This window comes from Musca vetustissima, unplaced genomic scaffold (genome assembly GCF_032173495.1).
Source record: "Musca vetustissima isolate MV318-11 ecotype Yass unplaced genomic scaffold, APGP_CSIRO_Mvet_v1 utg12320, whole genome shotgun sequence".
Lineage (NCBI taxonomy): Eukaryota > Metazoa > Arthropoda > Insecta > Diptera > Muscidae > Musca > Musca vetustissima.
This window is the reverse complement of record NW_026878909.1, coordinates 68,940-96,618: the sequence shown is the minus strand read 5'-3', so window position 1 is coordinate 96,618 and position 27,679 is coordinate 68,940. Positions and strand designations below refer to the sequence as shown.

Genomic DNA, 27,679 nt, shown 5'->3' with positions numbered 1-27,679 from the left:
TAATGGATCCAAATTAAATTTTAACAATCATGTTATATCTATGGTAAATAAAGCCTATGGTGTCTTAGGATTTATAAAACGGTGGGCCAAAGAATTCTCGGATCCATATATAACGAAACAACTATTTACGTCTCTTGTTAGACCTATTTTAGAATATGGTTCTGTTGTATGGGATCCCCAATATGCAATATATTCCGATAAAATCGAATCCGTGCAGAAACAATATTTACTTTTTGCACTGAGAGGATTACATTGGAATAGTAGTTTTGTGTTGCCATCTTATACTAGCAGGTTAAAATTAATTCGTTTGCCTACATTGAAAAGTAGACGTATTATGTTGAATACTATGATGGTACTAAAAATATTTTCCTAATTTCTTCTATTAGAATAAATGTTCCTTTCCGATCTAGTAGACACTATCAACTGTTATATGTAGACTTCCACCGCACGAATTACTCTATGGGAGATCCTCTTAGTAAAATGTGTATTGACTTTAACTCTGTATACTCTAATGTAGATTTTTGCTTGAGCGTAGAACAAATAAAATCTAATATTATTGTATTTTTAAATGAGTAGTAAAACTTAATAACAAACTGGCGGTTGAAGTAGATTCTGTAGCTGGTTTTTTCTATTCCACTCTCAAATCCCATCATGATTCGGATCATGGTGTGTACGCCATCCCTATGTAAGGGGAGGTCGCCCCCTCGGTCGGCAGGGGTGGGAATGAGAGGGGTGGGAACGCCGAAAAAAAAATAATCCCATATATACCTTTTGCTGGTATAAATCGTCTGGTCGTACTGAAAAAATGCAGGTGCAGATGTAATATAGCTTACCTTACTTACCTGATGGTTTTGATTCTCCTTGCTTTCATCATCATCGACATCAAGTGTTCCTTTGCTATGACGACTACTGTTTCTCTCAGAATGGTGATCATCATCTTCATCGAAACCGCAGAGTTCTATTGTGTCCAAACGGGATGTGGGTCCACAACTAAACCACTCGGGTTCCTCATTATGATTTTTATGATGTTGTTCGTATTTGTCCTCAGTTTCTCTATCCTTGGGATTGGACACAACTAAAAACCCAGACACAACTCGTTTGACATAATTAGAATTCCCGATGTCCGTACGATCTTTGGCTTTACCGTCCTTGTTTATTGTAGTACCAACAATATTTGATACTGCGGAATGATGCGTATTGTGTACTTCCTGATTGCTAATTTTTCCATTATCCAAGAACTGTAACAATTTAAATTTCCCAGTAAGTTTATCGTCGTCATTTTTTTGAACATCTAAATCATGCAAGCCTTCAAAAGATTTTGATGATGAATGATGATGCTGGTTGGTATCTTGTTGTTGAGGATAGTTAACAGACCATTTGGGATGTTGTATACGACCGCTGCCGATACGACGTTGATTGGTTATTATTGCTGGATCCTAAAGTGAAAGCCAAATATATTTTTAATTGAAAACTTGTCACTGAAGATGTTATAGAATCAGGCTTTAAATTTCATTGGTCCCGATAAGATAAAGTCTCAATAACCGTGGATGAATATTTTTATTATATTCACATGTAATAAAAAATTAGCACTACAACGTTTGTTCGTGAAAAAATTGAATTTGAGACATGAACTTTAAGAATTGACATAAACAATAAGCTTACCTTAAACTCAACAGGCTGCGGTGGCTGACTCCTAATAATAGATTCGTCCATGAATTTACGTTTAACAAACGCCGGCATCATATCATTGCAACGAGATTTCATATTATTATTACTCATATTGCTGTTGTTAATGTTGTTTTGTCTGGTACCATACATAGCGGACGGTGCATCATTATCATTGTCCTTCCATATAGCTAGTCGTTTTAGACGAGCTTCCAACTCAATAACGTCACAATTTACCATCATTGGCGGTCCATTTGATGAAATTTGAATTTGTTGTTTTGTTTTGGCTTGAGCCGATATCTCGTTGCGGATGATAAGAAGATTAGCACGAGTGTAGCGTATTCCAGTTGAGTTCGCTGCGGATTTAGTTTTGGAATGTTTTTTGCATATGTTAGATGATGGCAACGAAGATATCGATTTCGATGGAATCAATGGAATCTTTTTGACTTTATATGTCTCGCGTATTTCTCGAATGTTCTGTTTGGGCGCGTTGCCATCACTGTCTTTCACGGGACTAACATGTTCAGCTACATTCTCCAAATCACAACTGGCTGCTGTGCATGACATTGGTTGCGTGTAAGGAGTGGACGAACGTGCTGACAGAACTTGTAATGATAATACGTCCTCCTCATTGTGGTGATCATGGTGATGGTGGTGATGTATACAAGTTTGTTGTTGCGCATACGTTGTTGCAGTCTTTTTAGCAGTCTCACTGCCAAACTCCATTTCACTGCCATTTGTGAGCGATGTCGGTATTTCTAACGGTAGACTTGAAGGTGGAGGCAACGGTATAGCAACAGATATTACGGATGGTCTGGTAATCATTTGCTTTTCCTTCAACTTCTGGACACGAATATTGCGTTCTGCGATTTTTATTATTTCGTTTATAAGCATCTTCTTTGGGAGTTCCATTAGAGCCATGCTTTCGCTTCTTTTGATGTCCAATGTTTTATTCTACAAGTAAAAATAAAAAATAACAAAGCATATCATCGCATGTGTTACTTATTCTATGCGTATATTGTAGGTTTTTAATTTTCAAATTTAACAGCTATTGCAACGAATAAAATCAAACTCAGACTTATAGGCTAATGAAATAATTTGCATACTATAATTAATTACAATACCAAATCCCGAAAATATAACTAAATATGAATACATGGTATAATAATAGAAGGTAACAGCAAGTGTTGTTGTACAAAAAACGATACAACAACCACATGGAAATTTGTTGTTGTAAGTTCTACTAGTGTCAACTCATTTGACAGAAAAATGTAAACAAACAAACAAATTATCATCAAATTATTTTTATTTTGAAAATGAAATATTTTAGAATCCTCAAAATAAAAATTGAAAAACATGAATGGAAATCTTTCAAATTTATATTTCTATCGCTTCCACATCTTTCCTATAATTGAGCCATTGCCACATATATGTGTAACACATATGAAAATGCTGGGAATAGCGAGTTATTCCTTGAAGAAAGATTTGCTTCCTGAAACTTTCCCAGCAGGCAGATTGAGTAAATTGAATACGGGAGCACATATAATAAAGAACAATTTCAAATTGTATGCGTTCCCAATTTTCCTGTTGGGTGATTTTTAAAACATAATTAGTCAAATTCATATTGACACTAGTATTACGTTGGAATCAAATTAGCTGGGATTTGCTGTTACCTTTTATAATTGTACCATGATATGAATATAACTACAACAGTGAAAACATAACAATTAACCCTTTGAGCTCCGAATTTTTTCCATGGCCATAGAACGATTTTCTGTGCACAGATTTAATGCAACTATCCTAAATAGGATATAAACAAAATATGACGTCTCCAAATACTTGCATTCGCGAGATACTGTACATTCTTTCAGAAAAATATAAGTTCAATATAAATAAAGCCAAATGTCATGTCGACGAAAAATTATTCTATAGTCTCTTTTTTACAAGAAAAAAAATTAAATAATAGTTCCGTTCCAGAACATAAAAGAATCTACTAATATTACTAGTTTTGCAACTTTTTACTCAAAACCCGCTCCTGAACTCCCAAAACTGGTAAAACATTGAACTAATTTTAAGAGAACACAAAACAGAATGGCATTCTCTTTGTAAACATTTTTAAACATTTTTATTTACTAGATTTGAGTTCACGAAATTTTCAAATTATTTTGTACTTTGAGAGTAATTTAGAAATGTTTTAGAAATGTACTGGAACAGACTAAACTTCGGCTGTATATACAAAGTGGTACTGTACACATTTGTGACCTCTTCTCTATATTGAAAAGCTCAAAAGTTGATAAAAAATGGTTCTTTAACATATGTAATATAAAAAATGTATATTTACTAGATGCGTATTAAATATAAGCTGTAAAACATTTTGTTGCCTGCGGGTAACATGGGCCACACAGGGTTAAATATAGATGCCACACAGGGTTAAATATTATGGGCCACACAGGGTTAAATATTATTATTGTTATTATTATTGTTATTATTATTATTGTTATTATTATTGTTATTATTATTATTGTTATTATTATTATTGTTATTATTATTATTGTTATTATTATTATTATTGTTATTATTATTGTTATTATTATTAACCCACAAAGGGTTAAATATTATTATTATTGTTATTATTAATATTATTATTAATTTACTCATTTCAGGGCCAAGCCAAAAAACCTTATATAGCCAGTATACTACAAAATAATCTTAAAAAAATTCAAAATATATATTTTTACTTAATATATTATATTAATATATTACAGAAATTCATCTTCATCTTCAAGTTATTAGTCACAACCTAGAATCTTCTTTTTTTAATTTTTCAATTCAATTTATTAATCAAAAAACTCCTCATTGGGTTACAAATTGATGGAAGGCGTATAATAAAGTATCTTATAAAATTACAAACAAAAAATTCCCTAACGCACACTTTTCTAATTCTCATATATATGTGCTTAACAAACCGTAATGTTAATTTTTGAGATATCAACTCGATGCTGTAAGCGAGTCAGATATGTCCTGATTTATATTAGGCGAGTTTACTTACGGCAATTATTATCGTTCCCTTTTGAACTTGCTTCATGCGTCTATAAAAGACAATTCGGTTTCGAAAATATTTCTTTTTTCATTTGATGTCAATAGTTTTTTCACATTTAAATAAATATAAAATGTCAACATATACGAAATTCACAAAACGAATTGCCAGAAAATTGTTGGTACGAGCAATTTTTTTCCAATTCTATTCGCCTTACCCCCCTCTCCTACAGACAAAGACTTGCCGGAAGTAAACTCGCCTAATCTAAATTGGGACTATATAATTCTTTTATTCAATTCGGCAATTCGGTTTCAAAAATATTTCTTTTTTCCTTTGATGTCAATAGTTTTTCACATTTAAATAAATATAAAATGTCAACAAATAATGTCAACAAATTGTCGGTACGAGCAATTTTTTTTCCATTTCTATTTCCCTTGCCCCTCTCTCCTACAGTCAAAGACTTGCCGCAAGTAAACTTGCCTGATCAAAATTGGGACTAACATATTCACAGTTTTACAGCACAAAGTGGTCATTGTAAGCACTATAAAAAACAGCCATAATAGCTGTATCTGCTCATTCGATATTTGGTCTGTTCACTCAATTCCAATAAAAGAGAGCGAAAGGAAAGAGCTAGTTTGACAGTTCTTCGCTGAGAACTTACTGTAATGTATTTCCAAAGTTGATGTCGAGAGCATTATGTCCTTGAAAGGACATACAACTTAGTTCAATTGCCGCTAAAACCCTTCCTTAATTTCAGAAATATAAAATGACTACAATAACATATTCACAGTTTTACAGCACAAAGTCATGTCCATTAAGATAAATTCGTATTTAACCAGCAGAGACACAAACCATGCATATTAACATTACAGTTAACAGAGCTCTGTTAAAGTTAACAGAGCCACTCGAAAAAGTGATATTTTATGAAAAATTTCACTTTTACTAAAAAATCACATTGTGGAATAACTGAAATAAAATATTTTTCGACTTTTAATAATTTTTCCTAAATTTGCCCAATTTGCCAGCAGCATTATATATACCAACATATTTAATATGCCCACTTCTGCTAATAGGACAATTCTTCCAGGACAACATGGGTATCGTTGGAAAGGTTATTGACTCTACTTTCCATTTCTGTAGTTAAAAGTTTCGAAAATATTGCCCGATGCCGTCGTATTTAACGATTTTTGAAAATATCCTTGATTACGGATAATTTGGTGTCCATTGGTCCATTAGGACAACGTGGGTATCTTTGGAAAGCTTATTGAGTCTACATTTCATTTCAGTAGTGAAGAGTTTCAAAAATGTTTCCGGATGACGCCGTATTTAACGATTTTTGAAAATATCCTTGATTAAGGATAATTTGGTGCCCATTGGTCCATCAGGACAATTCTTCCAGGACAGCATCGGTATCGTTGGAAAGCTTATTGAGTCTACCAATCAATCAAGGATATTTTGAAAAATCTTTAAATACGACGGCATCGGGCAATATTTTCGAAACTTTTCACTACAGAAATGGACAGTAGAGTCAATAACCTTTATAACAATACCCATGTTGTCCTGGAAGAATTGTCCTGATGGACCAATGAACACCAAATTATCCTTAATAAAGGATATTTTCAAAAATCGTTAAATACGGCGCCATCCGGCAACATTTTCGAAACTTTTAACTACAGAAATGGAAAGTAGAGTCAATAGCCGTTCCAACGATACCCATGTTGTCCTGGAAGAATTGTCCTGATGGACCAATGGACACCAAATTATCCTTAATCAAGGATATTTTTTTTTGAAACTTTTTACTACTGAAATGGAAAGTAGGCTCAATAACCTTTTCAACGATACCCATGTTGTCCTGGAAGAATTGTCCTATTAGCAGGAGTGGGCATATTAAATATGTTGGTATATATAATGCTGCTGGCAATTATCGAACACCCAAATTGTACAAATTTAGGAAAAATTATTAAAAGTCTAAAAATATTTTATTTCAGATATTCCACAATGTGATTTTTTAGTAAAAGTGCAATTTTTCATAAAATATAACTTTTTCGAGTGGCTCTGTTAAGTCCTGATTTATATTAGGCGAGTTTACTTGCGGCAATTTTTATCGTTCTCTTTTGAACTTGCTCCATGCGTCTATACAAGGCAATTCGGTTTCCAAAATATTTTTTTATTTGTTGTTTTTTCACATTTAAATATATGTATATCAAATGTCAATAAATACGAAATACACAAAACGAATTGCCAGAAAATTGTCGGTACGAGCAATTTTTTTTCATTTCTATACCCCTTGCCCCTCTCACCTACAAACAAAGACTTGCCGCAAGTAAACTCGCCTAATCTAAATTGGGACTAACTTTTACAGAACTCTGTTAACTGTAATGTTAATATGCATGGTTTGTGTCTCTGCTAGTTAAATACGAATTTATCTTAATGGACATCAGAAAGTGTAAGTCATTGTAAGCACTATAAAAAGACAGCCATAATAGCTGTATCTGTTTACTCGATATTTCGTATGTTCACTCAATTCTTCTGGCCTTCTGGTTGGTATTTCGCGATTAAAATGTTGGCAGCATGAGAAGGCTAAGGCGTGAATTCGCCTGCCTGTTAACCTTATGAATAAACCTTGGAGGCGAATTCGTAGTCTTCATTGACTGTCAAATTTATTATTTGAAGAATAGTGGCCTGTTCCCGTACTGCAAGAATCTACTAATTTTGACTATTTTTTCCGATATCATAAAGGGAAAATTGTTATCGTAGTAAAAAATTGTACATTCTTGCAGGTTCTGGAACAGGCCATAGATAAACAAAAAATACTTTTATTCGAAGCAAAATGTTTGTGCATATTACAATCATTACGGTTTTTGAAAGATATTTTGAATTTTTATCCTGTTCTGGTTGATTTTTCGCGATTAAAAAGGTGACAGCAAGAGAAGACTAAGACTAAGCCTGTCGGTTAACCTTATTAATAAACCTTCAATGTAAAAATTAACCTAAAGAGTAATTTCAATAATTTTTTCGCCGATATACCATTTGCGTTTCTTGATATTGAACTTTTATTTCTCGAAAAGAATGTACTGAATCTCCGGAACGCTAGATTTTATGATAGTGATAATCTGTGCACAGAAAATAGTTCTAAGATCACGGGAAAGAATTCGGGGCTCAAAGTGTTTGTATTGCCTCCCGTAGAACACGTATTTATATTCCTAGTTAGACATAATTATGTACTAACTAATCCACTTCGCGCTTTTTGTGAAATTTATAATAATTTTTATAACAGAGTATCATTTTCTGACCCCCATTCATGTAATAAATTTTATTATTCGTCTATAATTTTAGTATTTTTTGTCTGTTTGTCAAAACTATTGTGTTATTGTTTTTGTCTACCTTCTAATATAAGACTGGCTGGTGTTAATTCTGTAGCTAGTATTTTTCCTTCACTTCTAACCCTCCATAGTCCGGACTATGGGGTTGTAAGGAGGTGGCCCCCTCGGTCGGCAGGGGCGGGTGTGACTGGCGTGGTAACGTTCGAAAAAAATATCTGGTGCAGTGACTGCTTCTGTAGCATCTACTGGCAAACCCGCACAATCTTCCAATAGGCCATTAGCAATGTCTCCGGTCATGAAAATGGTACTTGTGTCTAGATTTGCTGATGATATAAACCAGGGATGCACGCCCTTGTACTCTAGCGGTCAGCTCAACTCACACGGATTCTTACGCTCATTTGTTTAGTCGTCGTTGAGACTTCAACGAGTAAACATGTCTATGGTGGTGTGCATAATTTTGCGGCTACGCTTAAGCGGCCCAAACACGTCAAACATGTACGTTTGATCGGTGTGAAGCTCCTAGACCACAAAAGAATCAACAAAACTTCATTTCGAATTTAGTTTTTAAAGATTGACAGCGATAGTGACGACGTAAAAAAGACCGAACTTTGTTATTTAATTAAACTATTTTAATTTCATTCACACCGATGGAAAGCACATGTTTGACGTGTGTGGACTGCTTTAGCTTTGTGTACTAGTCTCACAAATACATTTACAAATTGCCATCCTCTCACCGTGTGCATCATTGATATAAACTATGAATTATGTTTAAAAAATTGAGCGAAATTACTTTCTGCGATGCTACAAGCTTCGATCAGCATATTCATATTAGAGCATGAAAATGTATTTCCAAAGTTGATGTCGAGAGCATTATGTCCTTGAAAGGACATACAACTTAGCTCAATTGCCGCTAAATCCCTTCCTTAATTTCAGAAATATAAAATGACTACAATAACATATTCACAGTGTTACAGCACAAAGTGGTCATTGTACTGTATCTGTATCTGTTTACTCAATATTTGGTCTGTTCACTCAATTCCAATGAAAGAGAGCGAAAGGAAAGAGCTAGTTTGACAGTTCTACGCTGAGAACTTACTGAATGTTACTGAGTAAATTTCTTCCCGTATGATTTATACAGCACAATTCGATATATTTCAATCAGCCGTTAATTTTAATGTTTGACCAAAGTAAAATTTTTTATTTTATGAATTTCATTCTTTAATCATTTAAAAAAAGTAAATTTGAAATGTTTTAAGTGAAATTACGTGATATTTTGCAAAATCTTACTGGATGTTGTCTGTTTGATTTTCTCAGCATTATTTAATTTAATTTCATTTATTTCATACATAGCAACACATAAGCTAATAAAGCCAAACAATTTTATATACAATAATGAATTAAAAAAAACTTAAATCGTTAGCTAAAATGTAAAAAGGTGTAACTAACAAAAGCATAATTGTGTAGGAGAAGTAGGAGAATGAAAACTATAAACATGTCATGTGAAATGAAAAAGTATGCCCGGCAGGGTGATATTGCATATGACGAATAATAGACTATAATTTTTTTTAACAAATTTAGTTATATAGTTTAATGGCAGTCATAACAATAAGTCAAAATTTGAATTTTTTTCTTAGTTACGCCTTTTTGCATTTATCATATAAACCCACTTGTAGTTACGTCTTTTTGTTTTTTGTTAATAGAAGCTCCTTTTTTGACCGCAGACGTGTAAAACTTTGTCAACACAATATTCATTCAAAAAGTCAATTTTCAATTTTTTGTTAGTTACGCCTTTTTGCATTTTAGCTGACGATATATAATTATAAAAATTTTAATGCAATTTCGCTATAAAATTGGTTCCCCATGAAGTAAAATTAACAAATTAATAAAAAAGTACCAACTATTTTATGAGAGCACTACTAAAAGAGCAGAGTCTAACCAATCACATTTGGTTCAGCGCAAATTCAGTATATCTGTTAATAAATATATGCACAGAATTTGAGAAGGTACGTTGAAGCAAGGGAGGTTGGTTCCACATTCGTGCCACCCGAAAAACAAATGATCGTTCAAAAATCAACGAGGAGAAGTGTGGAATTAAAAGTTGAGTGCGAGAATACAAATTTGTTATGCAAATATACTAGACAGTTAATTGATACAATATTATAAAATATTTTTAATAAACGTTGCTTTATATATATATATATATATATAGAAAAAGCACTGAATAAGTTGAGACGTGGTCATGCCGATTCAACTTATAAACAAAACGCAATATCATATTATACAACCTCTCAATTTTCTCGAATTAAAGAGACTGGTACCCGAAAAAATTTCAATACAATAGTTTATGGAAGACATCAGCAGAGCAAAGGCAAGACGTTTACGAATAAATTGAGGTAGATACAAATTGTTACAATAAAGCCTGCGCAAAGTGGACACTACACCAGAATAAAGAACTTGAATATGACAAGCGAAGCTAAGTCTATCATCAATGATACAGCCTAAACATTTCATTTCATCTACCAGGGCAATTCTAGTTCCATACATGTAAATTTGAAAACTAGGAAATGAACACCTCACTGGTTTAAATAACATAGACCTAGATTTATCAACATTAACAGAAAAATGATTTAAAACAAGCCAATTGCTTATATCTGAAAGGGTATTATCTACGTCAGATTCCAATTCAACAATACTGCTGTTTCTGAAAAACAAATGCATGTCATCAGCATAAAAAAATGGGAAACAATTTTCGCTAGCAATGCAACTTGACAAGTCATTTATATACAATATAAAAAAGAGGGGACCGAAAACAGAACCATGGGGAACACCACAATTTATCATCCTTCCAACAGAAAAACTTCCATTAAATTGAACAAACTGAGAACGTTGCGATAAATACGAAAAAACCAACTTACAAGCAGTGCCACTGAACATAAAATTTTTTTTCAGCTTTCTCATAAATAAAGAATAGTTAACTCTATCGAAAGCCTTAGATAAATCGAGAGCTACTAATACACCGTAATTACCACCATCTACAGCTTCCCTAATAGTATCCGTTAGATGGAGCAAACATTTAGCAGTACTATGATCACGCCTAAAACCATATTGACAATTGGTCAACAACTTTCTACCATTAATATACTCTAAAATTTGGAATTTTATTAAGTGCTCCGCAACTTTAGATAACGCTGGAAGTATATTAATTGGACGCAAATTGTCCATACAAAAAGGGGCCTTACTTTTCGGAATAGGCACAACCCTTACAAGCTTCCAACAAGAAGGGTAAGTCGATGTAGTAAAAATCGTATTAAAAAATTTTAAAAGGTAGGAAGATAAATAAGGAAAAATAATTTTTAAAAATTAACTGGAATTCCATCAGAACCAATTGCATTAGACTTAACAGCACCTAAAGCACGAAAAACGTCATCCTCAAAGACGCAACTAAAAGAAAAGGAGTATATCCTTCGCCATCATAGCCTGTGAGATCTACAGGAAAAAAGTTCATATCATGTAAAGATGATAAAACGTTATATATTTGAAATATGGGGACTTTGAGTTTTACACCAGTAAAATGTCATAACATTGTGGGTCACAGTACATTTGAAAATTGTTACACAACATTGACACGCGTCCAAATATTAAGATTAAATTACGGTCAATTAAACAAAAGGGACTGCTGATTATAATGAATGTGAAAATAAACAGTAATATGAAGATAATAATAAATTTTTTTTAGTTTTTTTTTCATATACTTAATGCGCTTTTTTGGATTCCATTAAATTGACTTTCAAAATCTGATTTCACATTTGTAATCCGTGACCTGAGCTCTACAAAAGGTGTTCAAAAATAGTTTGATTAATTCAACTTTTAAAAAATTTGTCCGCCATCTTCGGTTCACTCTATTACATTTTTTACTTTTTTCTTGCAGAATCGTAATCAGCGTTCGAAACCTTTATATCTGATATTTATTTATTTCATAAACCCACTGCTCAAATTATGGCCAAATATTGGAAATCAACCTGTTTAATTTAAATTAAGATCCAAAATTCAGTTAGTTTGTTTTAATTATCCGAGTTTTTCAATAATGTTCGAAGTTCGGACACTAGTGCCAGCCACTTAGTACTAAATTCCAAAATTGTTTCACATATACCACTTCGGATATATGTATATAGGAAAATTCCAAAGAACAAAAATATTGCAGCAATTTAATTTTAAAATTATATTGCTGCAATTTATTGGATCTTAATTTAAATAAAACAGGTTGAGATCCAATATTTGGCCATAATTTGAGCAGTGGGTTTATGAAATAAATAAATATCAGATATAAAGGTTTCGAACGCTGATTACGATTCTGCAAGAAAAAAGTAAAAAATGTAATAGAGTGAAACGAAGATGGTGGACAATTTTTTTAAAAGTTGAATTAATCAAACTATTTTTGAACACCTTTTGTAGAGCTATGGTCACGAATTACAAATGTGAAATCACATTTTGAAAGTCAATTTAATGGAATCCAAAATAGCGCTTTAAATATATGAAAAAAAAAAAACTAAAAAAAAATTATTATTATCTTCATATTACTGTTTATTTTCACTTTCATTATAATCAGCTGTCCCTTTTGTTTAATTGACCGTAATTTAATCTTAATATTTGGACGCGTGTCAATGTTGTGTAACAATTTTCAAATGTACTGTGACCCACAATGTTATAACATTTTACTGGTGTAAAACTCAAAGTCCCCATATTTCAAATATATAACGTTTTATCATCTTTACATGATATGAACTTTTTTGCCAAAAAATTGGATTCCTGGTCCAGAGTGCGCAGGCACGAAAATTTGTTTATTATTGAATTTGCTGGCAGTAATACATTTTTTTAATTATCTTAAAAATTATGGCATTAAAAATATGGCATAATAATAATATAAAAACTTAATTTTTTATTCTCTTTTGGATAATACTTGAAGTAGATAATGGTATTGATAAAACACTTTTTGGGGTTCTTTATTTGCCACACGGCAATATTGATGTATTTGAAAAATCCCATTGCGACCTGTTTCAATTATAATTTGTATGATATTTCTAAAGCCCGTAAAATGAGAGAAATTACATTTAGATTGGGTCTTTCTATTTGTCACAATTTCATTCCGACTCATTTAAATATTTCACACACGTCGACATCGTTAATTGATTTCATGCTTCTTAGTCGACCTTCGTTATTAAAATTTAGTTCCCAGCTACAATGTCCATCTATTTCACATCATTCTCTTATATTTGGATCGATGGTCTGGATAGCTCTCAAATCTGGAAGAAATTAAGAGCTAGTGGTTGTTTAGATGATGACTCTTTTCCCGATACATCTTCGATGGATGTTGATGATCTCAATGATTTTTTTATTCAACCTGCTTCCACCCTGGACTCAGTTCCTGTAGATCTCACAGGCTATGATGGCGAAAGATATACTCCTTTTCTTTTAGTTGCGTCTTTGAGGATGACGTTTTTCGTGCTTTAGGTGCTGTTAAGTCTAATGCAATTGGTTCTGATGGAATTCCAGTTAATTTTTAAAAATTATTTTTCCTTATTTATCTTCCTACCTTTTAAAATTTTTTAATACGATTTTTACTACATCGACTTACCCTTCTTGTTGGAAGCTTGTAAGGGTTGTGCCTATTCCGAAAAGTAAGGCCCCTTTTTGTATGGACAATTTGCGTCCAATTAATATACTTCCAGCGTTATCTAAAGTTGCGGAGCACTTAATAAAATTCAAAATTTTAGAGTATATTAATGGTAGAAAGTTGTTGACCAATTGTCAATATGGTTTTAGGCGTGATCATAGTACTGCTAAATGTTTGCTCCATCTTACGGATACTATTAGGGAAGCTGTAGATGGTGGTAATTACGGTGTATTAGTAGCTCTCGATTTATCTAAGGCTTTCGATAGAGTTAACTATTCTTTATTTATGAGAAAGCTGAAAAAAAAATTTATGTTCAGTGGCACTGCTTGTAAGTTGGTTTTTTCGTATTTATCGCAACGTTCTCAGTTTGTTCAATTTAATGGAAGTTTTTCTGTTGGAAGGATGATAAATTGTGGTGTTCCCCATGGTTCTGTTTTCGGTCCCCTCTTTTTTATATTGTATATAAATGACTTGTCAAGTTGCATTGCTAGCGAAAATTGTTTCCCATTTTTTTATGCTGATGACATGCATTTGTTTTTCAGAAACAGCAGTATTGTTGAATTGGAATCTGACGTAGATAATACCCTTTCAGATATAAGCAATTGGCTTGTTTTAAATCATTTTTCTGTTAATGTTGATAAATCTAGGTTTATGTTATTTAAACCAGTGAGGAGTTCATTTCCTAGTTTTCAAATGTACATGTATGGAACTAGAATTGCCCTGGTAGATGAAATGAAATGTTTAGGCTGTATCATTGATGATAGACTTAGCTTCGCTTGTCATATTCAAGTTCTTTATTCTGGTGTAGTGTCCACTTTGCGCAGGCTTTATTGTAACAATTTGTATCTACCTCAATTTATTCGTAAACGTCTTGCCTTTCCTCTGCTGATGTCTTCCATAAACTATTGTATTGAAATTTTTTCGGGTACCAGTCTCTAAAAATTGAGAGGTTGTATAATATGATATTGCGTTTTGTTTATAAGTTGAATCGGCATGACCACGTCTCAACTTATTCAGTGCTTTTTCTGGGTGTACCTATATATATATATATATATATATAAAGCAACGTTTATTAAAAATATTTTATAATATTGTATCGATTAACTGTCTAGTATATTTGCATAACAAATTTGTATTCTCGCACTCAACTCGTAATACTCAACTTTTAATTCCACACTTCTCCTCGTTGATTTTTGAACGATCATTTGTTTTTCGGGTGGCACGAATGTGGAACCAACCAGAATTTGAGAAGGTACGTTGAAGCAAGGGAACTTGCTTCAACGTACCTTCTCAAATTCTGTGCATATATTTATTAACAGATATACTGAATTTGCATTGAACCAAATGTGATTGGTTAGACTCTGCTCTTTTAGTAGTGCTCTCATAAAATAGTTGGTACTTTTTTATTACTTTGTTAATTTTACTTCATGGGGAACCAATTTTATAGTGAAATTGCATTAAAATTTTTATAATTATATATCGTCAGCTAAAATGCAAAAAGGCGTAACTAACAAAAAATTGAAAATTGACTTTTTGAATGAACATTGTGTTGACAAAGTTTTACACGTCTGCGGTCAAAAAAGGAGCTTCTATTAACAAAAAACAAAAAGACGTAACTACAAGTGGGTTTATATGATAAATGCAAAAAGGCGTAACTAAGAAAAAAATTCAAATTATGACTTAATTGTTATGACTGCCATTAAACTATATAACTAAATTTGTTAAAAAAAAATTATAGTCTATTATTCGTCATATGCAATATCACCCTGCCGGGCATACTTTTTCATTTCACATGACATGTTTATAGTTTTCATTCTCCTACTTCTCCTACACAATTATGCTTTTGTTAGTTACACCTTTTTACATTTTAGCTAACGATTTAAGTTTTTTTTAATTCATTATTGTATATAAAATTGTTTGGCTTTATTAGCTTATGTGTTGCTATGTATGAAATAAATGAAATTAAATTAAATAATGCTCAGGAAATTAAACAGACAACATCCAGTAAGATTTTGCAAAATATCACGTAATTTCACTTAAAACATTTCAAATTTACTTTTTTTAAATGATTAAAGAATGAAATTCATAAAATAAAAAAAATTTTACTTTGGTCAAACATTAAAATTAACGGCTGATTGAAATATATCGAATTGTGCTGGATAAATCATACGGGAAGAAATTTACTCAGTAACATTCAGTAAGTTCTCAGCGTAGAACTGTCAAACTAGCTCTTTCCTTTCGCTCTCTTTCATTGGAATTGAGTGAACAGACCAAATATCGAGTAAACAGATACAGATACAGTACAATGACCACTTTGTGCTGTAAAACTGTGAATATGTTATTGTAGTCATTTTATATTTCTGAAATTAAGGAAGGGATTTAGCGGCAATTGAGCTAAGTTGTATGTCCTTTCAAGGACATAATGCTCTCGACATCAACTTTGGAAATACATTTTCATGCTCTAATATGAATATGCTGATCGAAGCTTGTAGCATCGCAGAAAGTAATTTCGCTCAATTTTTTAAACATAATTCATAGTTTATATCAATGATGCACACGGTGAGAGGATGGCAATTTGTAAATGTATTTGTGAGACTAGTACACAAAGCTAAAGCAGTCCACACACGTCAAACATGTGCCTTCCATCGGTGTGAATGAAATTAAAATAGTTTAATTAAATAACAAAGTTCGGTCTTTTTTACGTCGTCACTATCGCTGTCAATCTTTAAAAACTAAATTCGAAATGAAGTTTTGTTGATTCTTTTGTGGTCTAGGAGCTTCACACCGATCAAACGTACATGTTTGACGTGTTTGGGCCGCTTAAGCATAGCCGCAACTTACAATTAGCAGGAGTGGGCATATTAAATATGTTGGTATATATAATGCTGCTGGCAATTATCGAATACCCAAATTGGGCAAATTTAGGAAAAATTATTAAAAGTCGAAAAATATTTTATTTCAGTTATTCCACATTGTGATTTTTTAGTAAAAGTGCAATTTTTCATAAAATATCACTTTTTCGAGTGGCTCTGTTAACTTTAACAGAGCTCTGTTAACTGTAATGTTAATATGCATGGTTTGTGTCTCTGCTGGTTAAATACGAATTTATCTTAATGGACATGACTTTGTGCTGTAAAACTGTGAATATGTTATTGTAGGCATTTTATATTTCTGAAATTAAGGAAGGGATTTAGCGGCAATTGAGCTAAGTTGTATGTCTTTTCAAGGACATAATGCTCTCGAATAGAAATGGAAAAAAATTGCTCTTACCGACAATTTCCTGGCAATTCGTTTTGTGTATTTCGTATTTGTTGACATTTTATATTTATTTAAATGTGAAAAACTATTGACATCAAATGAAAAAAGAAATATTTTTGAAACCGAATTGCCTTGTATAGACGCATGAAGCAAGTTCAAAAGGGAACGATAATAATTGCCGCAAGTAAACTCGCCTAATATAAATCATGGGAGATTTCAATAATAATTATGGGAGATTTCAATAATAATATGTTTGATCTGCAGCGAAGTTTAGTTGTAAGGGAAATTTGTAGCAGATTAAATTTATCTGTTGTCCACAACTCAATGCCCACACACGTCGATATTGCGCACACCTCTACTTCTTTGTTGGATTATTTTTTTGTGTCGTGTCTGAGTTTGGTAGCATGTTCAAATCAGTTTTTGTGCCCTGGTATTTCTGATCACTCGTTCATCTTTCTATCAATTAATGTTCCCAGTTTTTGTGTGCAGAGTTTCTATGAATATGCAGATTTCAGTTCTGTTTATCCTGTGGCGCTTTCCAGCGCCTTTAATACATACAACTTTGGTGAGCTTTATTCTGTGGCAGATGTTGATGCCCAGCTTGATATGTTGAACTGTGGTCTTCGGCACTTGTATAGTGTAGTTCCTGTCAAAAGGAGATTTTGTAAAATTAATAAAGATGACTGGTTTAAGTCTGCTGAAATTCGGTATCACTTGTCTCTTCGTGACATTTCTTATAGGTCCTATCTTCGGGACAAAAGTGTTGAAAATTGGAAATTGTTTTGTCGCTGTCGTAACCGAGCCAAAAAAAATTATAAGAAAACTAAAATTTATTGCTCATAGGGATATGTTTGCTAATAAATCCACAAAGGAAGTGTGGTCAATTTTAAATAAAAACGGTTTGTGTACTGATGACAGAGAAGTCGGGAATGTTGATGTTGAGGCCCTGAATTCAGCTTTTGTTTCGAATCAATCCGTAGATGTTTTTGATGTTTCTTGTATTCCTGTTGTTGCTTTTGATGGTTTTTCCTTTCGTGCAATTGATTATGCTGAGATTGTTGATGCTTTCAATAAAATCAAGTCCACGGCAGTTGGTTATGATGGATTTCAGCTAAAATTTCTAAAGCTTGTTTTTCCCCTTGTTGGTCAATTTTTGTTTCACGTTGTCAATTCTATGTTAACAATGTCTGTGTTTCCAGAGATGTGGAAAATTGCAAAAATAGTGCCTATTCAAAAAAAGAATGGTGATTCTAGTGAATATAGGCCTATATCTATAATGCCGATTCTTTCTAAAATGGTTGAGTATGTCATGAAAGATCAAATGCTAGTTTATATTGGTGAAAATTCTCTATTACATGAGAGCCAGTATGGGTTTAGGAGTAATCGAGTAATCTTCTCGTTGGATTGACTGACAATATAAGGAGGACTGTTGGTGCGGGAGGTTGTTGTGTGTTGTTGTCAGTAGACTTAGAGAAAGCCTTTGACAAAATTAATCACGCTAATTTAATAAGAAAATTGCATCGTTTGTTCAATTTTTCGTCCTCAGCTTGTAAGCTTATTTCGTCGTATTTGTTTGGAAGGAAGCAGTATGTTTGTTGTAGGAATGTTGTTTCTGGAATGCTCCCTGTGAGTAGTGGTGTACCCCAGGGGTCTGTACTTGGGCCTCTATTGTTTGTTATGTATGTTAATGATTTGCTAAGTTGTATTAGTAGTAGGAGCTGCATGTCATTTGCATTTGCTGATGACTTGCAGATTTTGTTTAAAGGAGAATATGTGTTTTTAGATGTTTTGCAGTCATCTATACATTTTAATATCAATGTGTTAGTAACGTGGTTATCTGCAAACGGACTCTCAATTAATACACCTAAAAGTAAAGTTATGTTTTTTGGGAACTTGCAAGAGAATTCAGTAAATGTTTCCATTTATAATAATTCTATAAATGTTGTAAGCTCTATGAAATGTCTTGGTTTGTTTCATGATAGTAGTTTGGTGTTTGATGTGCTTGTTAATTCTTTGGTGTCCAAGGTAAACTTTATTGTAAGAAAGTTGTACTCTTTGGATATGGCTCCGCCTAAGAGCATTAGAATTCAATTGGCCCATGCATTGATTATGCCAAATTTTTTGTATTGTATTGAGATTTTTCGGGGTTGTTGTGGATGTGTTTTACGTAAAATTAAACTATTGTTCCATAGGGTTATGCGATATGTATATTGTGTTAAACGTCGTGATCACATTTCTCCTTACGTTAAAGAGTTCCTCGGTTGTACGTTTGAAAGTTTTGTGAGATTAAGGTCAATGTTGTTGTTCTATAAGGTATTTAAGTTGCAGACTCCTTCTTCTGTAGTTGATTTGTTTATGTTTTCTAGATCTGTTAGAAACATACAAATACTTGTTCCGCGTTTGTGTCCTTTATTGGAAAAAGCCTTTTTTGTACGAATTTCTAAAATTTTTAACACCTTACCGCCTTCTCTTAAAACATTTAACTCTTCCTTAAAATGATATCAACATTTAAATAAATTTAACTATAATAAATTATATTTTTTAATTGATAATTGTGATATAATAATAATATATTTGAACCTGTAAATTGAATTTAGTGGTTGAGAGTAGATATAATATTGAAGTCCTTTGCCCTATGTGATAGGTCGCTGCATCAAATAATGGAATAATAATAATAAAAATGTTTTTGAAGTACAATGGTTCTGAACCCCTCCAACTGAATAGACGTTAAGATATCATTAAGCCAATACACTGTTAGCTTTAAGTTTTTGGAGTAGTTTATATTTTTTTGTTTTTTGAATTGCTTTTGGCCCTTTGGGCTAGATTCTCGTTTATGAAATAAATTGAAATTGAATTGAAATTGAAATTAAGGAAGGGATTTAGCGGCAATTGAGCTAAGTTGTATGTCCTTTCAAGGACATAATGCTCTCGACATCAACTTTGGAAATACATTTTCATGCTCTTATATGAATATGCCGATCGAAGCTTGTAGCATCGCAGAAAGTAATTTCGCTCAATTTTTTTTTAACATAATTCATAGTTTATATCATCAGCAAATCTAGACACAAGTACCATTTTCATGACCGGAGACATTGCTAATGGCCTATGGGAAGATTGCACGAGTTTGAAGCATTTTGAAGACAAATTTTGAAGAAACCTTCAATCGTGTAAATGAAGCTTTACTCTTCATTTATAATAGATCACGCCATACTTACAAAGTTTCACCCATGGCGATTTTTTCCTTTTGGAAAAGATCATGACCTCGATTTTGTCTCACAGTGTTATCAAAATCATAAAAAATATGTGTTTAAATTTTTAAATATAAACATAAATGAAGAATAACAAATTTTAACACATTTAAAAATAAAGAAGTCCTTCAGATAACTGTCGTTAAGTCAAGATGAAAAATAATTGTTTATATCCTTCAAAACTTTATAGAAGCAAAGACTCTCATCATGAAAAAAATGACTTTGTGCGGCACAAATGCTTTTATGGCGTTTTCATCAATTATTCAATTTCACATGAAACGACAATATTTCGTTCCAGAACCTAAACGAATCTACTCATTTTACATGTTTTACAACTTTTTATTCGAAAACCGTTCCTCAACCCACAAAACTGGTAAAACATTGAATCAAATTTAAGAGAGCACAAAACAAAATGGCTTTCTCTTTGTAAACTTTTTACTCGAGAAATTTGGCCGAGTAAAAATGGTAAACAGGAATGCCTACTTCTTTCTGATTGGCTGTTTTGTTGATTTTGAAGTACAGTATAAACTTGATAATCCGGACCTCGACAATCCGGATTATTCGGTAATCCGGACTGCATTTCACAACCCATTGCGTATCCTATAATCCGGATTGATTGACCTATTTGACTCAAAAATCCGGATTGTAAAGATACGTTACTTTTTATTTTAATAAAAAAATCGTTGCAAATTTAATTGAAAATGGTACCTATTATATTCAAAGTTCATATTTTTGAAATGAATAATTTTCATTTTTAATAAAAACATAAAAATACTTAAATTATCACCAAATTAATATAAATTTAAACCAATTAATAAAACTCGATAATCCGGAAATCTCGGTAATCCGGATTGGGGTCTGCAATAAATTATCCGGATTAGCGAGTTTTTACTGTATTGCCATCTAATTTTGGCATATTTACAAGATTTGCGTTCCCGATCTTTTCAAATTATTTTGTACTCTCAGAGCAATTTTGAAATGTTTCCCTTTTACTAAATTTATTATTAACAAGTGAAAAAGCGGTGGATACCCTCCACCATAGTTATATTGACAGGTACTATAAATGAAAATATAGGAAAAATACCAAAAAGTGGACCTATACCGACATTTCTAAAAACGGATTATGTAAACCATAATAAAAATTTTCGAAATTTTTAAAGGATAATTATACCCTCAGCCTTATGGCTAATGAGGGTGTATGCACTTTAACACGATGAAAATGTGCCTCATCGAAATATTGGTACTAGACCCCATGTCTCTTTGGACCAAATCCGTTTCAGAAAATTTAGATTTCATCGGAACTTTGCCCATCTTATTATTTCTTCCAAACTTAGTTCAAATTCGAAGATGGGGAATATCGGTCCACTCCTTCTGGAACCTCCAATCAGGGGCTAGGTCTAAATGCAGCTATAGTTCACTACCGAACCTTACGTTCTAATTTTTTATCTCTCTATTCTCCGCAGTTGAAATGATTACAAAAGGGTCTTAGAACCAAACCCAAAACGCGCAACAAATCAGATAACAATTTTAATATAAAAAAGGGGGTTATATGGGGACTACCCCAAAAATATACGACTACAAAATACCAACATCCGAAAAAATGGACCTATATTCATAATATTTTGTGGAGAGATTTGAAAACTATTAAGAACTCAATGTACCAAATTTCAGCGTATTCGGTAGAAAAACGCGCTGAAGAACCCCAAAATACCGAAAATTGGGGGGTACCCGAAAAAATTGACCTATATTTATAATTTTTTGTGGAGAGATTTTGTGCCTATTAAGAACCCAATGTATTAAATTTCAGCGTATTCGGTTGAAAAACGCGCTCAAGAACCCCAAAATACCGAAAATTGGGAGTACCCTTATATGGGGGCTATCCAAAAAATGTACCTATATACATAATTTTTGTAGAGAGATTTGGTACCTATTAAGAACTCAAAATACTAAATTACAGCCAATTCGGTGGAAAAATATAAAATACGATCAAAAACCCCCAAAATACTGAAAAGTAGGAGGTACCGTTATATGGGGACTACCAGAAAAAGTGGACCTATATTTATAATTTTTTGTGGAGACATTTAGTACCCAATAAGAACTCAATGTTCCAATTTTCAGCGTATTCGCTTGAAAAACGAGATCAAAAACCCCAAAATACCGAAAATTGGGAGGTACTGTTATATGGGAGCTATACCTAAACGTGGACCGATATATCCCATCTTCGAACTTGACCTGCCTGCAGACAAAAGACAACCCTATGCAAAATTTCAGCACCCTATCTCAATTCCTTCAGAAGATAGCGTGATTACAACAGACGGACGGACGGACAGACGGACGGACATGGCTAGATCGTCTTAGAATTTTACCCTGATCAAGAATATATATACTTTATAGGGTCGGAAATGAATATTTCGATGAGTTACAAACGGAATGACAAAATTAATATACCCTCCATACTATGGTGGAGGGTATAAAAAGTACTGGAACAGACCCAATATAACTAGCAATGTGATATACAGTAAATTGCGGTTATAGCGAACTAGTAGCGACCAAGCAAATTAATTCGTTATATCCAAGGCAAGGCTAAACAACCGAGGAGGATTATATATATACTCAGTTACGAGATATGTCCTTTTTGGACATAAATAAATGAAATAATTAAGCTTCTTATATTTTTCTTTGATGAATCTGACATTTTTTGTAAAGGTTGCCAAGTTCGTTATAACCAATGTTGGTTATAAGCGTACTCGACTGTATCTATATAACTAGATTATTATTAGCAAGAATAAAAGCGAGAATCATGATACGAAAAATCTACTAAAGTGTTTTAAACATCAAATAATTGAGCACATGCGTAATTACTTGCCCAATAAGAATAGTAAAAAAGTATGACCAACTTTGGAAACACCTGCAAAATTTATAAATTACATCATTTATGTATGATATGATTTTGCGTTAATTGATTTGAAAATTTGATTATCATTTTAAAACTGCGTAGCAATCACACTGATAATGGGTATATCAAGTATTGCATTTTACTCATTTAACCCTTTGTGGCCCTTTGTGGTCAAGAGACCACAGGCAAAAAATGTTATAGATTTTATATTTAATACGCAGCTAGTTTATATATATATATATATATATTGGATTACATATCGTTAGCTAAAATGCAAAAAGGCGTAACTAACAAAAAATTGTAAATTGACTTTTTGAATGAATATTGTGAATGTCAATAAACTACATGTGTTGACAAAGTTTTACACGTCTGTGGTCGAAAAAGGAGCTTCTATTAACAAAAAACAAAAAGACGGAACTACAAGTGGGTTTATTTGATAAATGCAAAAAGGCATAACTATCAAAAAATTCACGTTTTTACTTAATTGTTATGAATGCTATTATTAAATTATTCTCTATATTAATTTTTGATAAATGCAAAAAGGCATAACTATCAAAAAAAATTTACGTTTTTACTTAATTGTTACGAATGCCATTATTATATTATTCTCTATATTAATTTTTACAAGAATCAAAAATAATTCCGATGGCAGAACTCATACAATTTGAATACGAAGCGATTTAAATAATTTGGACTGTATACACAAATTAGTACTGTACACAAATTTACCCTCATCTCTATGTTGAAAAGCTCAAAACTTTACCAAAATTTTGATTTTTTTGGATTTTTCTTTTGATATTTGTCGTCCATAATCACGTCTTGACATATGAAATCCAAATAGTATATATACTAGTTGCATATTAAATATAAGCTCTAAAACATTTTGTTGCTTGTGGGCAACATTGGGCCACAACGGGTTAAACCTGATAATAGACAACACAAATGAAAAGAAAAATCTAAAAAAATCAAATGTTTGGTCAAGTTATGCGCTTTTCAAAATAGAGAAGAGGGGGCAAAATGTGTACTGTACCAATATGTGTATACAGTTCAAATTATTTAAATCGTTTCGTATTCGAATTGTACAAATTGCTCCCTTATTTTCATTTTTTTATTCTTGTAAAAAAGAACGTAGCATGGTTTATTCATAAGGTTAACCGGTTGGCTAATTCATGCCTAATACCAAAGACAGACGACACCCTTTACATTAAATAGTTCTTAATTTGAATTAATATTTACCCCTGACAGACGAGAGTTTTTGCATTTATGAACAAGTTTTTATTTTAAAACTATTGTTTGTCTGTGTGTAAGAAGAAAACATTGACATTTGTTTACAATATTTTTTAGGATTACATCTTTATGAAAAGGATACATGACCGACAGGAAGAATAACAGCTATAATGATGATAAAACAGCGCACAACTCGACGGAATGTTGTATTTTGCCTTTATTTCTAATCAAGGTCTATATAATAGGTCATCCAATGAGGACAGCTGATATCAACATATTTTGTCAAACTATGTTGTTTTGATTTGAATTTCAATAAAAAACGATAGTATACATAGAATTTTCGCTCCAAGTACAACTTTTGACAATAGATGTAGGTGCAGTGTTGTACTTTTAAACGAATTCGCCGACCTGATATTTGGGCCATGACCAAGGTTTATTCATGAATATGAATAAAACTTGGTCTTGGTAACTTGGTAACATTATATGTCATAACAAATTGTTGTTGGTCTTTTTTAACATTTACAAATAAATATTAATATACATTTGAAAATAAATAATAAAAAAGGATAGCGGTAGGCTATCTAGATGATATTTATATATAAAAAGAATGGATTCAAAATGAAGACCTTAGAATCGAAAAGAAGATTTGGCTGGATGGGACCTTGTTGTCTTCTTTATATGTATATTGTTTTCGAAAATGTTATGTGAGGGCATGATATCACTACGGAAAGAATAACCCAAATCTTGTTTAAAAATCAGATATTTACACAAGCATTAACAAATTAAAAAAATTTCAAAAAGAATTTTTTTTTTTCATTTTTCAAAATGCTTAATTCTGATTGGTTGGATTTGATTTGTTTCGAGCAATGTTTATTCATAAGGTTAACCGCAGGCGAATTCACGCCTTAGTCTTCTCCTGCTGTCAATATGTTGATCGCGAAATATCAACCAGAACAAGATAAAAACTCAAAATGAAGACTTTGTATGCCATGGCGAAATTATTAATAATTTGCCGATGCGGCTACCTTGACCATGGAACCTAGGGAATAATTAAATGTAATTTTTGGTCGATATTGAATTTGGTTTTCATGATATTGGAATTTTTCCAGAAAGAATGTACTGTATCTCCCGATGCACATTTTGTTCATATCAATTCAATTTTATTTCATAAACGAGAACCTAGCCCAGAGGGCCATGGGCGATTCCAAAAACTTCATTACATGGACTACTCCAAAAGCTTACTTATCCTTATCATATTATTTATCCATTATCATATCCTATTTATGATTGTTGCATTCAATCTGTTTACAAGAAATCGTTCAGGGGAAAAATTGGGGTTCAAAGGGTTAAGAATTAGCAATTGTGTAGCTAGGATTCCTTGAAGATTTTGAAAATACATCCGTATAAAATTTGTTTATATAATGGTTTTGATATTTGAGTAGTCGTGATGTAATGAATATATAATAATATTAAAAACATCTAAAATATACCTATTTGTAAAAATTTGTTTTGTTGCAGCTATGATGTAAGGCGTATTCTAATTATTATATGTAGCGGAAATGCCTATTTCAGGAGATATGAGTTTCCAAAGTTCGCGGAAATTCTTTAATTTTTCTCATGATTGAAAAAAAAAATAATTTTCGTAAAGATGAAGACAATACTTCCTGAGATGTGGACATCAAAAATTCTGCAGAGCCCTTTTTAAATTCTTAAAAATAACATGGATATCAATTATAGTGTAATTACCTTTCTCCTTTGACAACTACGCCCATTTAAATAGAATAGTTTTGGTTTGATACAGCTGTTGCTGAGTTTACAATCCCTGGCCGAGCCGAACTCGGGTCGTTCCAGAGCGTAGATCCGATTGTCTGGGAAATAGAATACTATTTGAGGGTGGTTTCAGCCGCCGCTCCTTTTGATACCCATATTGTTTTTAAACATTTTAAAATGGCCCCGAGAAATTTTAGAGACTGATGCCTCATAAGGTATGAAAAAAAGGATTCCATCGGAATTCGTTGGCCCATATCTTCGGAAATACGGATTTCCGTATTAAAAACTAATTAAACTAATAAATAAGTGTAAAATTTTTCAAAATTCGTAGTCAATAACTTTTCCTAATTTTGTAAAACTACAAAAATATTGCAATCAGTAATTGCTTTACAAAATTGGAAAAATAAAAAAATATTTTATATTAATCGATACGACGACAGAATCTATGGTATATTATATGCACAAACCTGATTTGCCCCAACATTATTTCCAATTGGTTTCAGTTGGGATTTCGCCATTTTGAGATTAGCTCCCAAATCTGCGACGCTAGCTTTATTTACTTTATTTTGGACGCGCCCTATAGGCAAAGGAGGGGGTGGGGGAGGTAAAAATGTATTATTTCCCTTGGACTGGTCTTCGTCGAACGCCTGCATAGCATCAATACCATAATCCAATTGATCATCTAATGAGTCGGCATCTACCGGATGTTTTGAGTGCACTTTACGTTGAACTGGAGTTGGTGGTGGTGGTGGCGGAGGTGTGTAAACCACTTCTTTAGCCTCCGAATATTTAGAAGCTAATTTTGAAGCTTCCTCTATAATATCCTTTTGATCAGTCGACAAATTTTCGGAGCATACAATGGCGCCAGCGCCATTTTTCTCGCTTGGATGATTTTTATCAGCTTGTGGCGATGAAGCGTCTTTCGTTTCACAAGATGACATTTTTTATTTTTTTTCTATTCCCAAAGAATGTAACTTAGAAAATGGATATTTGAAAGGAAATATGAAATGATATGTTACTTTCAACACATAAATTATACAAAATGCACTATCTTTGAATGTATATTTAAGAATTAATATTAAAATACGTAAAATTACTTTTTTTTGTTTTTAACTTAAGGTTCCAACTTGTTAGCAAAATGGAATGATTAACCTTGATCGAGCGCAGTCTTGAAACAGATTCCGTTATTTAAAATTTTGTTTTTGTTGGGAATGCATTACTGGAATAATTGGAATTCAAGGGATTCATAAACCGGCTTTGAACACATCGATTAATCGAAAGCAAAAAATAAAACCTAAGCTTACACAAGGTAAAACACTTGAGAGAACGTGCGTTGTGTGCGTTGCGCTTCGGTGTTAAATATATTTTGTCTTTTTCATGCGTTAACACGATAACAAAACCCGCGTAACGCGAACATTTATCCCAAAGTCGTATAAAAAATGTATGACTGTGTATATAATGTTTTGAAATATATAAAAATACATTACAGCCTTACCATGGTATAATAATAAAAGGTAACAGCAAGTGTTGTTGTACAAAAAACCATACAACAACCACATGGAAATTTGTTGTTGTAAGTTCTAC

The 27,679-nt window shown here is 32.5% G+C and overlaps 1 protein-coding gene across 1 annotated transcript in view; it reads right to left on the bottom strand.

Annotated features, from left to right (window-relative positions):
* The window catches only part of LOC133323690 (protein cup), a 71,490-nt gene extending 44,454 nt beyond the window's left edge, over positions 1-27,036 (bottom strand). The window contains exons 1-4 of the mRNA XM_061532610.1: positions 26,563-27,036; positions 1,826-2,619; positions 1,663-1,783; positions 843-1,436 (exon numbers count right to left, since the gene is read on the bottom strand). Of these exons, the coding sequence (XP_061388594.1) occupies positions 843-1,436; positions 1,663-1,783; positions 1,826-2,619; positions 26,563-27,036 (1,983 nt within the window). The remainder of the gene's footprint in view (positions 1-842; positions 1,437-1,662; positions 1,784-1,825; positions 2,620-26,562) is intronic.
* Between the last annotated feature and the right edge of the window lie 643 nt (positions 27,037-27,679).